Source organism: Odocoileus virginianus, chromosome 2 (genome assembly GCF_023699985.2).
Source record: "Odocoileus virginianus isolate 20LAN1187 ecotype Illinois chromosome 2, Ovbor_1.2, whole genome shotgun sequence".
Classification (NCBI taxonomy): Eukaryota; Metazoa; Chordata; class Mammalia; order Artiodactyla; family Cervidae; genus Odocoileus; species Odocoileus virginianus.
The window spans coordinates 5,928,652-5,944,488 of record NC_069675.1 but is presented as its reverse complement, the minus strand read 5'-3'; the positions used below and the strand labels follow the sequence as shown (position 1 = coordinate 5,944,488).

The following is a 15,837-nucleotide window of genomic DNA, read 5'->3' as shown; positions in this document are numbered from 1 at the left end:
ATCTCTTGAATCTGTCTCTATACCATGACCTGGTCTTCCCAGTGGTGCAGTGATAAGGAATCCGCCTGCCTGGGCCAGGAGACATGGTTTGATCCCTGGGTTGGGAAGATCCCCTGGAGTAGGAAATGGCAACCCACTCCAGTATTCTTGCCTGGAAAATTCCATGGACAGAGGAGCCTGGAAGGCTGCAGTTCATGGGGCTGCAGAGTCAGACAGAAGCACACACACACACAAACCACGAACTAGTTTGAGTGATCTTTTCGATTGCTAAATTCACATCAGTAAGCACCTCCCGGGTGATTTACTGTGAGGAGGATGGGGTAGTGAACACCAGCCCCCGATAACTCCTTCAAGGGGTAGAGCCTCGGATCGTGGAATTGTGGATGTTTTGCAGACCTTGCCGTTGGCCTGACTGCCTCCCAAGGTGGTTTTTATCAGTCCTTTTATCACTTTGAAGGCTTTAAAGAAGAAAATGCACCCCAGGAGGGACATCTCATGATTGCTCAGAGTCTGCACTTGGTAAGTTGGATATTTTACAGAGGGACTTGAAACTGAACAAACTCCCTTTCTAAACAAGCTTCCACCCCCAGAAGCCTTAAGCAGATGAAGTGTTGAGCAAAGTGAAAAATGAAGACTGCAAGTTATAACAGAGGGCAAGGAGAAAACCTTGGGGGAAGCCAGGGGGAAGAAGACACTGTCAACATTTTGTCTGTTGCCTCTGAAATGCCTTGTACTCCCAGCATGAGCTTTCTCGCATATCCTAGAGTCAACAAGAGCAGGCTGTGCCCAGGGAGCTCTGAGTAATAGGGAACACTTAGAGTAACTTCTCTGGCACTTCCCAAGGTGGTTGAAAAACATTAATTAAGGACTTAATTAGTTGTTTCAACTTCAGTCATAGGAAAAAATAGATCTAATTAAAATTGGCTTCGAGAGCCTCTCAGAAGGATTAACCACTCAAGGAAGGCAAAGTCCTGTCTTACCAGATTTCTGACCCTTTCCAGACTCCTTTTCCTGCCACCAACAGACACACAGCACTAACTGATGACAGATATGAAAGTGATGAATTCCTGCTCCGCATCCTGGAGTTACTCAAAAGCGGTCTGAGTACAATCCTGTGAATCATTACAGGGTGGCCTCATTTTCATTGTTCCGTTTGAGATGTATTATTCACAAAAATATTGTATCCCATTTATATCCTGTGTAATAATAAAACCCAGTACACTGTCAAAGATAAGTCATTTTGTGGTTATTTGCCTTTTAAAATTATCCAGTATTTCTTTGCATCCCATTAACACAAATAATCAAAGAATGATTTGTTCTCATCTGTAACAAACTGATTTATTGTGTGCAGGGACTGTAATATACTAGTAGTAGTAGTAGTGTTAGTCGCTCAGTTGTGTCTGACTCTTTGTGATCCCACGGACTGTAGCCCACCAGGCTGCTCTGTCCATGGAATTTTCCAGGCAAGAATACTGGAATGGATTGCCATTCCCTTCGCCAGAGGATCTTCCTGACCCAGGGATCGAACCCAGGTCTCCTGCATAATATACTAGAGTCATATTTAATTGTGAACTCTGCCTCCTCATACAACACATTAGGAAATAGTCCCCAAAATCAGTACTGAACTTTGGTGGTGGTGGTTTGGGGGTTTAGTTGCAAAGTCATGTCCAATTCTTTTGACCCCATGGATTGTAACCTGCCATACTCCTCTGTCCGTGGAATTCTTCAGGCAAGAATACTGGAGTGGGTTGCCATTTCCTTCTCCAGGGGATCTTCCCCATCCAGGAATTGAACCCAGGTCTCCTGCACTGCAGACAGATTATTTACCAACTGAGCTAGGAGGGAAGGCCCTCTGAACTTTGCATCAGATGTAAAGGAGACTCTGGATGCTATAACTAGATTATTTTGAGGGAAACAATTATTCCCAACTGATTTAGTATCAGTACGTTCTATAATTGAGAACATGTTCACCAAATTATATTTTTTAGTGATTTTCTGTACATTTTACAGGGGACATGTTCTGTGTATGGGGCTTCCTTGCTGGCTTTGTGTAAAAAAATCCATCTGCCAGGCAGGAGATGTGGGTTTGATTCCTGGGTTGGGAAGATCCCCTGGAGGGGGAAATGGCAACCCACTCCAGTATTCCTGCCTGGAGAATCCCACGGACAGAGGAGCCTGGGGAGCTACAGTCCATGGGGTCACAAAGAGTCAGACACAACTGAGCAACTAAACAACAACGTGTTCTGTGTATAGTGAATAAATAACTCTTATAGTATCAGAAAAAAAAGAGGTGATCTTCATCAAAAACCCAAAGCTGAAGAGCTAGTGGAACTGGGGCAGTGGCGGGGGTTGGGTGGGGCTGGTTCTGTCTCCAGCCCTGAGCAGGAGGCTTGCCCACACGTGTTTATGACTCTCTCTCGAGATGATCTTCCACCTCACACTGCACCACAGCTTCAAGTCCAGTCTGGGAAGAGACCTTCAGATCCCAACCAGCAACCGATGCGCAGACCTTGAGAATCCTGGTTGGCTTCCCTTCTGCAGCCTAGCCTGCTGCTGCTGGTGGCCTGTGGGCTGTGGGAGGCTGGCCCACGGACATGGTTCTGGTCCTAGGGTGCTCGGGCTGGCTCACTGCCCTCTGAGGCATTAACACTGGTCAGAAGGACGCCTGGGTGAGAAGCAGCCGCAAGCCAGCACACACAGGCATCCCCGCTCTGTGGAAAACAGCCAAGCACTGGTCATGGGCCTCATGCTTGGGGAGATGCAGGATGTTGAAAGGATCAAGGGGTTAGCAAGTCCCTTCTTTGCTCACAGATCGTTCAGCACTGAAGTCTCTGATTTCAGAGATCCTGAAAGAATTTTTCCTTGGGTTCAAATTTTCAGGATTCCAAAACCAAGAGAGCCCCAAGGTTCAATGGAGGACATATTAGTGCATACACGGGGCGATTAGAAAGCTGAACCAACCTGTAGGGCAGCAGGGGAGACGCAGAAGAGAGAACAGCTTTGTGGACACAGTGGGGAAAGGAGAGGGAGGGATGCACTGAGAGAAGAGCATTCAAACACACACACTACCGTATGTAAAATAGAGAGTGGGGGAAATGTGCTGTAGGACGCAGGGAGCTCAAACTCGGTGCTCTGTGTCCACCTAGAGAGGTGGGATGGGAAGGGAAATGGGAGGGAGGTTCAAGAGTGAGGGCACATATGTACACCTACAGTGATTCATGTTGATGTATGACGGAAACCAACACAATATTGTAAAGCAATTATCCTCCAATTAATAATAAAAAATTTTTTTTACAAAAAGAATGATGATGTCTTGGCATCTGGGGTTGTCCTCCCAGTCTGCGATGACAGAGGTGAGCCCCCCAAATCAGTCATGACAAGGAGATGAGGATGCTGTGGGGGCAGGGAGACCTCAGGGGGGACAAGAACGTGCTTCCAAAGGGCAAGATGGAGGAAGTGGGTGACAGGGAGGGTCAGCCAACAAGTAAGAAAGAGAGAAAGAGACACTTGTCTCCTCAGCATCGGTTCGGCCATCAGGCCCACACCATGGAGAATTTGGATGGAAGATGGCCTGCCGATGATAACTTAGCTGCAGCAGCTGTAGGAAAACACAGTAGCAGTCCACAAGTGCTAGCCGCTCAGTCGTGTCTGACTCTCTGCAACCCCATGGACTGTAGCCCTCTGTCCATGGGATTTTCCAGGCAAGAATACTGGAGTGGGTTGCCATTCCCTTCTCCAGAGGATCTTCCCAACCCAGCAATTGAACCTGGGTCTTCCACACTGCAGGTGGATTCTTTACCACCTGAGCCACCTAGGAAGCCCAATGGCACACAAACGTGCGTGCTCAGCTGTGTCCAGCTCTTTGCAGCCCCATGGACTATAGCCCTCCTCTGTTCATGGAATTCTCCAGGCAAGGATACTGGAGTGTGTTGCCATCTCCTTCTCCAGGAGATCTTCCCAACCCAGGGATCAAATGTGTGTCTCTCGTGTCTCCTGCATCAGCAGGTGGATTCTTTAGCACTGTGCCACCAGGGAAGCCCACACGTACACAAGCAGAGTGACAAATAGCTTTCCCTGCACTTCTTGGAACAAATGAAAAAAAAGGCTGGTAGGTGTCTGGGAAGATGTGAAACAGTCAATGAGGAGGTTTGTTAAAGGAACAATGAGGTCCCTAAATTTCATTTGTGATGAACATCCACAACGTTTGGGCTAGAGTGTTAGAATGTGAAGGGAAAACAAAAATTTCTGCACTTTCATGAGAAGTCGTCTCCTGTTAGTTACTCGATCTTTCTAGACTCTCTTTCTCTCTTCACAGCATCCTTTCCAAGATGGGTTCTGAAAAGTGGACTGGGCTCTGAGAGCAGCGGCAGAAGAATGCTGTGTGGTTTTCAGCCTGGACCGCCACCCAGCTTGCTGGGGGTAATGTGGGGTTTCTTCTTTTTCTTCTGCCAGTTCTGTCTGGCATGTGGAAAAATGATATCAGAGAAAGACTGAGAGCCACATGAGGGAACCAGGGGTCTGCAATGTGCTGGACTGAAAAAAAAAAAAATCACCCTAATGGGCAAATACAAGTCTTGAGTTTCTCCTCTCTCCTGGTATTCATCAATTAAAATGAATATTTGTCAGGGCCAGAAACTTGTGAGGGCATAAACAAGATCTCCCCCAGATGGTTGACCTGATCACTGGGTGCCTGTGGAAGTGAACAGGCCCTTGTCCCATCCTCCAAGTGCATATCTTGTGTGTGTTTTAATCACAGTTATTGCACAACCCATACAAAGTTCCCTGCTGTCAGGGCTGAAATAAGCAGAGCGATGGGGTTGATAACAGTTATGACCATTCCTCACCACTCCATCTTATTAGATGCTCACACAGAATGATGTCCTTGGGTAACAATTTGTTCTTGATTGTGAACCTGCTTCCTTTGCAATCTAATCTGGCAGCACTGATCTTTCCGGAGAAGGACGCTGTACATCCCTGTGTGGGTGGAAGGGATACTGTTTCTTACTCTTGGGGGCCTGGGACAGAGAGATCAGACTTCCCTCCAGGAAGCTGTCCTTTAGTGTGAAACGCACGTCCCCACTACCAGTGAGGTCTGGCAGGCAGGTGGCTGGTTGCCTTCACTGAGATGTCTCAATTAGTTCAGCTCAGGAGAAAAACCAAAAAACAAACAAACGAAAATCTCCAAACGCCAAAGGCAGAAAATGAGGCAACCTACAGAAACCTCACGGCACAGACCGGCATCGTGTCGAAAGCTGGGAAGCGTCCACTTCTGCCAGCGTTTCAAATCTGTTTTTTGTGCAGCCAGGGTGCCTGACAAGTCACTTCAGTCATGTCCAACTCTTGGCAACTCCATGGACTGTAGCTCACCAGGCTCCTCTGTCCAGGGGACTCTCCAGGCAAAAAACACTGGAGTAGGTTGCTATGCCCTTCTCCAGGGGATCTTCCCAACCCAGGGATCAAACCTGCATCTCTTAGGTCTTCTGCATTGGCAGGCAAGTTCTTTATCACTAGCACCACCCGGGAAGCCCCATGATTAGAGGGGAGTAGGTGAAATGAGGGCAGGGAAATTTGCACCCTCTGCCATGTGGTTTGTGGAAAACCCAGAGTGGAATGTTTGCTGAGGATGACCTATTTGGAGCTGCACCAGCCACTTCTGAAACACTGCTTTCTGGATTTCAGTCTGAAGCACAGTGAGATCCAAATCTGGGGGTGGAGGCTGGGCTCCCAGGGAGGACAGCCTACTTCCTGGCGTCAAGTTCTTTCAGGAACTGGGACCTGCCTCTTAGGACCCCTTCCAGCAAAGACTGCTCCTACACCTTTGAAACTTACCTGGGCATTTCCTCCCTAATCAGTGTGTGCGGCTGGGCAGCAGGACTTGGTTAGGGGTTGGGGGGCGGTATTTATTTGAAAGCAATTAAAAAAAAAATCTGTGTCTGGACAAAGATATCTCCAGATGAAGTGATTTTCTTTCAACTCTATTCTGGAAACAGTGGGCAGGGCAGAGGTGGCCTGGAGGCTGCTCTGACCAAGTTCACCCCAGGGCTCCAAGCCACATGGCCAGGGTCAGAGAGTGGACTTTTTATGGGGACAGGATGAGACGAGTAATTTTACTGCCCAGCTCAGATTCCTTCTGGAAACTTCTCACAGAGTAGGATAGAAACTGCCCATGGTGAAACAATTCGCAGAAAATGACTGATACTTTCTCGTCTCACTTCCTGACATACAGGTCTTCACAGTGATTAAAAATCTAGGTTAAAGATGGGAAGTCCTGTCTGCCCTCTGTCCCCTAGAACATCTGTGGCAAATTATGGAGTCTCAAGGAGTGACCAAGACATGCCATTTTGCTCAAGTATTTGGTCTTCTCAGCTGGCTCTAGTGGTAAAAAGAACAGAAAAAAAAAATCTGCCTGCCAACGCAGGAGACATTAGAGATGTGGGTTCCATCCCTGGGTTGGGAAGATCCCTTGGAGAAGGGAATGGCAACCCACTCCAGTATACTTGCCTGGGAAATCCCATGGACAGAGAAGCCTGACTGGCTACAGTCCATGGGGCCGCAAAAGAGCTGGACACGAAGCAACTTAGCACACAGCACATTTAGGCAACAGTTGGTACGTTTGTGTCCAGGGGTGGGGGGTAGGGGGAAACACAGCACAATTGATGTGTGAACCTGGAAACATCCAGTGAGAGGGTTCAAGCTTGTTAACCAAGGCCAAGGTGTGTCCTCCCCTCTTCCAGCCTCCCAGGGTCACAGGGCCAGAGGATCTGAGCAGGTAAGCAGATGGCATCTTCATCGACATGACGTGCGGGTCTCCTCTCTGGTTCAGCGCCACCCTCTCTCCCTGACCCTGCACTCCACACATGTCACTGGGGCCTTCTGCCTTGAGGCCCGAGGGTTCCTGTGGATACAAGCCTGGGGAAGCAGTCAGCACCTGTCGGCCTAGGTTGCATCAGATGGTTGGTGAGACAAGCTCTAGGCTGGGAGAGGGTGTCAGGGACAGTTCTCTGAGTGGGGTGGGGGGGCAAGTGAGGGGCCCGAGAAGGATGTCAGGAAGGGGGCCAAAGGCCTCCCAACACCTGGAGAGCCCAGCTGGGAAGGGAGCTCAATGGAGAGTGAATGGAGGCCAGGGACCACCGTCCCTGACCACTTAGCACTACTCAGGAGGCCTGCTCGTGTAGACAGCTCACAGGGCACGGGAAGATACACACTCCACTTTGCCCAGCGCACATGAAAGTGAATCTCAACTTCACTTTGGGTTTAAGGCCCAAGACGTGGCTAGAGCCTTCCAGGAAGCCGCCCTCCATCTCTGGAGGGTACTCTCGGCTCCGTCAAGGAGTACTCTGTCCTCGGCTCCCCTCGAGTCAGAAGTCTTTGGCCTAAACCCTGGCTCTTCCCCCACCACCTGTGTGTCCAGGGCCGAGGACTTGAAGCCTCAGTCTACATCAATCTGCCTCTATCAGGCACTTATATATGTGCCAGGTATGGACTGTGTGGGCCCGGGAAGGGTGGTGATGAGTCCACAGGTGAGTAAATTCAGTATTTCCTCTTTCCAGGCATCAAAAAAGAATTCACCAGGGACTTCCTGTTGGCTCAGTGGCTGCTAATCTGCCTGCCAATGCAGGGGATACAAGTTCAATCCCTGGTCCGGGAAGATCTCACATGCCTCGGGACAGCTGAGCCCGTGGACCACAACTACTGGGCCAGGGCTCTGGAGCCTGTGCTCCGCAACAAGAGAAGCCACTGCAATGAGAAGCCCAGGCATTGCAGCGAAAAGTGACCCCTGCTCATCGCAAATAGAGAAAACCCGCACATCAATGAAGACCCAGTGCAGCCAAAATTAAATAAACATATAAATAAATAAAAATTTAAAAAACCAAATAGAATCAGACAATGCTTCTCAAATTAGTCAGCCCTACAGAAATAATAGGACTTTCCACGGTAATGGACCCACGTTGGGTTTCCTATATATTAATAGTTCCTCAAAGTATGAGCAGGTATTTGATTAAATAAAACTGATGCTAACTGATGCCATCCCTCCTACCCTTTACATGTTGCTGTCACCCTGCGCCTGCCTGGGACCTTGGGAAAGTTGCGTGGGGTGGCCTGTGTAATAATAATCTTTCTGTATTTGATGTTTTGAATTCTGGGGCCTGACTGAGCTAGAGGGACTGCTCCTCTCAGGGTCAAACAACCAGAGATAGTAAACCACTCACTTCTGGTGTACTTTTCAGATGCAAACCAACCCATGCAGTCCTCACACCCCCCAAACATCTCCATCTGGCTCTCACACTCTGAGCCGCTCTCCACCTGCCCAGATCACACCAGGACCAGGCAATGGGGACAGCCCTTAACCCCAAGTTATTGTTCAGTTGCTCAGTCGTGTCCAGCTCTTTTGTGACCCCAAAGGACTATAGCCCACCAGACTCCTCTGTCCATAGACTTGCCCAGGGAAGGATACTAGAGTGGGTTGTCATTTCCTTCTCCAGGGGAGATTCCCAACCCGGGGATTGAACCCTCATCTCTGCACTGGCAGGCAGACTTTTCCCTGAGCCACCAGGGAAGTCCCTTACACCCCAAAGCCTGCTGAAACTATTCAAACCAGCCAAGCCCAAGCTCTGCCTCACCTTCTCTTTTCCACAGAAACCACGATAGAGGCCCTCACCCACATTTCATCAACCCCCTCTGCCCCTGGCTTGCCCTGGAGCCTCTCGTGGTGTGCAGGTCTAGGGATCTGTGAGTATAAGCCTATTCCCTCATCACAGTCCTTTCCATGTCTGTGTGTCTGTATTTGACTTAAGTCTAAGGCACTCTTAAACATCCTGGTACCTAAACATCCAGGATGCCTGATGTGCACAAGAACAAACATTGTGGACCTACAGGATGTTAGGTGCCAGGGAGAGGCCTGTGTTTGCATTTAAATGTGCAATTTCCAGCTAGATTTGTTGGGAGCAGCAAAGCACTGAAATTAAGAATATGAGTTCTGGGTTAGATTTGTTCTGAATGTGGGTCCCGCATGTCCCACCTGTGCGCCTGAGACTTAACTCTTTTCTGTATCAATTTCCTCCTTTGTTAAGATGGAATAATGCCATATATCTGGAGAAAACTATAATTTGAAAAGGCACATACACCCCAGCCTTCCCTGGTGGCTAAGTGGTAAAGAATCTGCCTGCCAACGCAGGAAACACAGGTTCAATCCCTGTTCCGAGAAGATCCCACATGATGTGAAGCAACTAAGGCTGTGTACCACAACTCTTGAGCCTGCACTCGAGAGCCTGGGAGCTGCAATTACTGAGCCCACATGCCACATCTACTGAAGCCCGTCTGCCCTGGAGCCCACACTCTGCAACCGAGAGGAGCCACGGCAGTGAGAAGCCCGTGTATCATAACCAGAGTGGCCCCCATCTGCTGCAACTAGAGAAAAACCAGTACAGCAATGAATACCCAGCACAGCCAAAAAAAAAAAAGAAAAAAAACCCACAAATAAACAAACTACTCAGCCATAAAAAGAATGAAATAAGGCTATTTGCAGCAACATGGATGGGCCTAGAGATTATCATACTAAGTGAAGTTAAGTCAGAGACAAATATCAAATGATATTACTCATCTGTGGAATCTAAAAAGAAAAAGATACAAATGAATTTATTTACAAAACAGAAACAGACTCACTGACTTAGAAAACAAAACTTATGGTTACCAAAGGGGAAACCTGGTGGTGGGGAGGAATAAATTAGGAGTTTGAGATTAACATATACACAGTATTGCATATAAAAGAGATAACCAACAAGGACCTACTGTATAGCATAAAAAATAATACTCAGCATTTTGTAATAATCCAAAAGGGAAAAGAATCTGAGAAAGAAAAAATATATATATATTCATATATAGGGATTCCCTGGTGACTCTGATGGTAAAGAATCTGCCTGAAATGTGAGAGACTTGGGTTCAATCCCTGGGTTGGGAAGATACCCTGCAGAAGGGAATAGCTACCCACTCCAGTATTCTTGCCTGGAGAATTCCATGGACAGAGGAGCCTGGTGAGCTACAGTCCATGGGATTCTAAAGAGTTGGATGTGACTGAGCGACTAACACTTTGGACATTCATATATATACACACATACATATTTAATCCATATATGCACATACATATGCACGCTCAGTCCCTCAGTTCTGTTCGACTCTATGCAACTCCATGGACTGTAGCCCACCGGGTTCTTCTGTCCATGGGATTTCCCAGGCAAGAATACTGGAGTGGGTTGCCATTTCCTCCTCCAGGGGATCTTTCTGACCCAGGGATCCAATCTGCATCTCTTGCATCTCCTGCACTGGCAGGAGGATTTTTTACCACTAGCACCACCTGGGATGTACATATATATACATACATGTATTACTGAATCACTGTGCAGTACACCTGAAACTAATATAACATTGTAAATCAACTATTCTTCAATTAAAAAAAAAAAGATAGGATAATGTCATTAGGACAATCTCAAGAGACTGCTGCCAGGACTCAATGAGATGACCAGTGTCAGGACTGAGTTCAGAACCAGGGGCTAAGGAAACCTTTCTAAGGTGAGCTGATTTTATTATTCCATTATTTCATGTTTATTGAGAAGCAAACCTACAGAACCAAATTTGAATGATTTCTTACATTAAGCCTTACTTGAGAGATAAAAAATGGCTGGATGTTGGTGAACACATAGGGTTCCATCTCAGAAATTCATTCATCTGACATATTTTGCTGTTTTAATCTGAATAAGAATTAGACTTCAGCTTTTCCACAATTACACTGGGAGACTCTTTTTTCCAGAAAGACCCCCTAACTGTGGTTTGTTTAGCAGGCTCTGGAAAGACACGCTGGTTTTAGATTCTTGGTTTAAAATTTTCCACTTTTCATGCTGTGTGTTTTTAGCAGCAACAGTTTCAAAATAAAAAAAATCACACATGATTTCCACACATTGTTTCAGGCAAACAAACATTGTCTCAACTTGAAAATAAAACCTTGTTAGTTAAAAAAAATGAAAAGTCTCAGGTATTCTCAATGAAGCCAGGCTATTTCCCTGAAACCCTCTAAAATGTGATAAATGACAGGAAGCTTCAAAGCAGTGTTCAGTAGCATCTTAATGAGAGTCGTGGAAATGTAAATTCACAGGATAACACTGCTCACCAGCCAATCACAACCTGGTACCCTTCAGGCAGCATGTGTGCTGTTGTCATGGAGACACATGGGAGCAGCATCCCATAATTTCCATAGTCTTGGCACTCTGGGGGTGCTTCCTTGCATGCAACCAATGGGGATAAGCTGCTACCCCAGCAGGTGGCATTATGGCCACTGCACACATTTTAAGCAACATCCAAGCCAACACTTCTATTAATTCAAGGACAGAGTTGCCTGGAAGAGCTCTGTAAGCAAGAGGAGTGTCATTAAAATTCCTAAGCAGGGCAGCAGTGGAGATGTACACATAGAGAACAGACTTATGGACAAGGGTTAGGGGAGGAGGAGAGGGTGAGATGAATGGAGAAAGTAGCATGGAAGCATGTGTTAAGCTGCTTCAGTCGTGTCTGGCCGTTTAAGACCCCATGAACTGTAGCCAGACAGGCTCCTCTGGAGAAAGTGGCATAGAAGCATATACACTATCAAATGTGAAATAGATAGCCAATGGAAATTTGTTGTGTGACTCAGGGAAGTGAAACTAGGGCTCTGTAACAACCTAGAGGGGTGGGAAAAGGTGGGAGGTAGGGGGGAGGTTCAAGAGGGAGGAGACATATATACATCTATGGCTAATTCATGTTGATGTATGACAGAAATCAAACCCATATTGTAAAGCAACTATCCTTCAATACAAATAAATAAATTTTAAAAGTTCCTATGCAAACAATGGACTTTAGGATTACAATGGGACAGTTTCTCAAAGTCCCTTTGTATCAGAACCCCAAGGCTCTTTTCCTTCTGCTCAGTCCCAGCCCCACCCTCAGGTCTCCTGAAGTAGAATCTTCCAGTGACACCCAGGAAATCTGCACGGTAACAAGCTCCCTTGCCCAGGGAAACACGGGCACCAAGCTGGCACCAAATTGACTTTGTCATGGGGCGCCTCTTGGGTCAGTTTCTTTACTTAGTTGTGTGGCTCATTATGCTTGTGTCCCATGTGGTTCAGGAAAGCCTCTCAGATGAGTCAGGTTAGACGTGGGCGAGCCTTGACTTCACCCTGATTTGCCCAGATTTAGGGGTTCCCTGGAGCTTCCCTGGTGGCTCAGATGATAAAGAACTTGTCTGCAATTAAGGGGACCTGGGTTCGATCCCTGGGTCAGGAAGATCCCCTGGAGAAGGGCATGGCAACCCACTCCAGTGTTCTTGCCTGAGAATCCCATGGACAGAGGAGTCTGGAGGACTACAGCCCATAGCATTGCAAAGAGTCGGACACGACTGAGCAACTAACACACACACACCGGGGAAGGCTGACCTGCTACCACTTCCAACCACTCAAACACCCTGAGCTCTAGGAATGGGAGAGCTTCTCAGAAGGGCCCCAAATTGGCCATGGAGCCCATCAACCAGGAATCAGCCCTGAATGCTGGGCCTGGAGGATTATGCTGTCAGCAAATCGTTGCAGCCTTTTAAGCAAATCCTGTATGTTTATGCAAATAACATACAACAGGGGTCTTCTGAGGCTGGAGGAGACATCCTGGCGAGCCCAGCATTAGGACTCAGGGTCACAACTCTGGCTGCTTCTATTGGAAACTCTGGGACTAATTCGATGGGGGTGATAGACTTGATCATGGGTCAGAGCCAACAGCAAACGAAGCGGCACCAGTCAGGGGGTCTTCATCAGTCCCCCTGTCACCCACCCGCCCATCCGTCCTTCCCATCGCCCTTATCTTTCTGTATTTGTATGTGCTTTTTCCTTCCCTCTGCTCTCTTTTCACCATTTCCTGTCAACACTGCTTTCTGTTTTTTCTCCCCATCTTTGCTGTTTAATGAAATGCTAGAGCTTTCAAAATTGGGTGTCTTGTATAGGGTTTTGAGGACTGGTCACTCTGAGCCGGGCTCCTCAGTGGGGGCTGTGTTCTGGAGCTTGTGTTTCTGAATCTCTGGCATCAGGCCTGTGTTCTCATTTTGGGGTCAAAAGTAAAACAGAAGGGTTAAGTCTAATTGAGAGTTTGGATACAATGAGTTATCTGGGTAATTCCAGAAAGCATCATTTTACTGCTTGGCTGATGCAGTTTGATAATTCATCTAATGGAGGTGGGCAGCTCCTTATAAAAGGACCACGTCCAGATTGAACATGAGGACCCTGTGAAAAGTTAGTCAGTCATGTCTGACTCTTTGCGACCCCACAGACTAGCCCACCAGGGGTCCTCTGGCCATAGCATTTCCCAGGCAAGAATACTAGGGTGGAGAGCCATTCCCTTTTCCAGGGGATCTTCCCAACCCAGAGATCAAACATGGTCTCCCGTTTTGCAGGCAGATTCTTTACCCTCTGAGCCCCCAGGGAAGCCCAGAAGGTCCAGGGAAGCCCAGAAGGCCCGTGGACTGAAGCTCTGAAAACAGGCTCTAGGCACTTCTGTATAAAGGAGGATAAAAATGCAGGCACCAAGGTCGCGCATCCTCGTGTCACAGCGAAGCCCTGTTTGGCTGTGTGTAGGCTGAGCCTGTTCTTTATTAACTGCTGTTTGTTTCTCGCAGCACAGAACTATTCCATTAGTCTGAAAATAAATAAATGAATAACGTGCCTTTTGGCGGCACTTAATGCGCTGGCATAAACAGGTGTGGGGGTGTGTTCTTCCCGAATGGGCGATACCCATTTACGAGCAACAAAAACACATCTTTGGAACACAGAAATCCGCGTGCAAATGTGGAAGGCACATCTTCTCCCTGCTCCTCCCCACGGCGACACTCTCGCCCCCGGGCAGGTCTGCATGAGAAAAGCCAACACAACCACCACAACTTTGTGACAATGAATGCTTACCATTGCTGTAGGAGCGAAAATTTCCTACAAATTTTATGTATTCATAAGTTGGAAATTCCTTTGGGTTCAAGCTGCCTCTGAGAAGATGGCAATAAAACTCTAAATCGTTGTCAGCTGGGCCGTTAAGGGAAAAAAGGAGAGAAAGGGAATAAAAGCATTACGCCAATGATTCTAGACTAAACAAGAGGCATCTTGGGAAACTCACAGGGTTTGGTCAACACATGGCTGGGCTAGTTGTCTCGTTAATAGCTGACTTTCGGACATGGTTTTATAACCTTGGCGACATAGGTTTTTCCGCTCCATAGTTTATAGATAGTTTGCATCCCGTACTCAGAGCCAATTAGTCTTAATTTAATCACAGATGTCTGCGGTTGGTTCTGTCGGCATTGATTAGTTCTGGTCGTTTTCATATGGTATATTAAAATAAAGCTGCTCACATAGAGCTGCTCTCTTTAATTTAATCTTTCCACTTTGCTTTGAAGGAAAATCAGATGTACAACAGGACAAATTATTCATGCAAAATGAACTAAGGCTTGAATAAGTATAAGGCACTGTTGCTATCATCATCAAAAGACGCACTTCATTAAGTGACCAGGCCAGCTTTCTATCCGAGTTGCTGATTTTGATAAAAATTTTAAAATTCCGTAAAATCTGCAAATGTATATAAATAATCAGATGACAGCCTCAGAAGAGAGTTTTGACCTAATTATTCAGTTTTTAGTTGGTTACTTGGTATCATACAAATCTAGTTTTCTAGCGTCTTCCAAAATAAACAGATTATTCAGTGATTTTTGTATCCTTTATTACTAAAAGGCTCTCATATGAAAAAAAGGTAATCTCTTGTTATCACATGCAACACAAAGTTATTATTCTAAACCTCTGTGCTTTTCAAAATTTCCACATAAAAGTTCAATGTCTTACATATTCCAAACTCCAGTTTTAGCTTTAAACTTAAAATATACCTCTAAGGATCTTGGAAATGTTCTGAGTCATAAGGAAAATTATTTTTAAAATTAGTCCTCCCTTCTTAATTCATTCTAACTTCCTTTCTCCCATCCAAGTGCTAACCAGGCCCAACCCTGCTTAGCTTCTGAGATCAGACTAGATTGGGCGCCTTAAGAGTGGTATGGCTGTAGACTCTTAACCTTCCTTTCTAATATAAGATCCTTATCTTTCTCTCTCGCCAAACCAGTGAAGTTAAACTTACATTTTAAGTATTCTGGGGAAGGGGTGTCCGTCACAAGCATATGGGAAGAGAGCATTTTATAGACTTCTGAGTGTTCTTGCTCTGGAAGGAAATTTAACAAATTCTGATCCATGACATCCGACTGGAAAAGAAAAGAACAAAGGTACACACTCCACGAAGATGGAAAACAAAAGCAAGAGCAGAAACTGAACCTTTTTGATGACTCAGAACTGACTTCTGAAATGGAAGCTCCAGATCTGATTCTCTGTGGAGACTCTGTGGTCATGAATTGTCATCTAGAAGGGTTTACTCGCTCAAATGCAAACATGCTATTGCCCATGGGCCCGAGAAAGAATTCAGACTTAGGTCAGACAAACATGAAGAGGAGCCTCGTGTGCCGAGACTCCCAGGTTCTAGCTGGGCCCTGTGGCTGACGTGGAGCCCGAGCGTGAGGCCAACCACTCCTGCAAAGTACCTTGAAGAGTGCAGGGCTCCTCCTCTGACCTTCAGGCCAGCCAACAGCTGCCTGTTGACTTCTCAAAGGTAGCTAATCTAGGGAATTGTACTTTTTCTTCTGAGGACCTGGGCACCCATGGACACAAATCCAAGAGAGCCTGAACCCAGTGCTGGCCACTAGAGTGGTCTGTGATGACGGGAGTGGTCTGTAACCTGCCCTGGCCACTAGGGAAG

General features: G+C 46.7%; 1 protein-coding gene across 12 annotated transcripts in view; it reads right to left on the bottom strand.

Annotated features, from left to right (window-relative positions):
• The window catches only part of NPAS2 (neuronal PAS domain protein 2), a 198,652-nt gene that overhangs the window by 42,137 nt on the left and 140,678 nt on the right, over positions 1-15,837 (bottom strand). For all 12 annotated transcript variants that reach the window (XM_070475081.1, XM_070475084.1, XM_070475108.1 and 9 more), the window contains exons 6-7: positions 15,169-15,289; positions 13,962-14,075 (exon numbers count right to left, since the gene is read on the bottom strand). In XM_070475081.1, the coding sequence (XP_070331182.1) occupies positions 13,962-14,075; positions 15,169-15,289 (235 nt within the window). The remainder of the gene's footprint in view (positions 1-13,961; positions 14,076-15,168; positions 15,290-15,837) is intronic.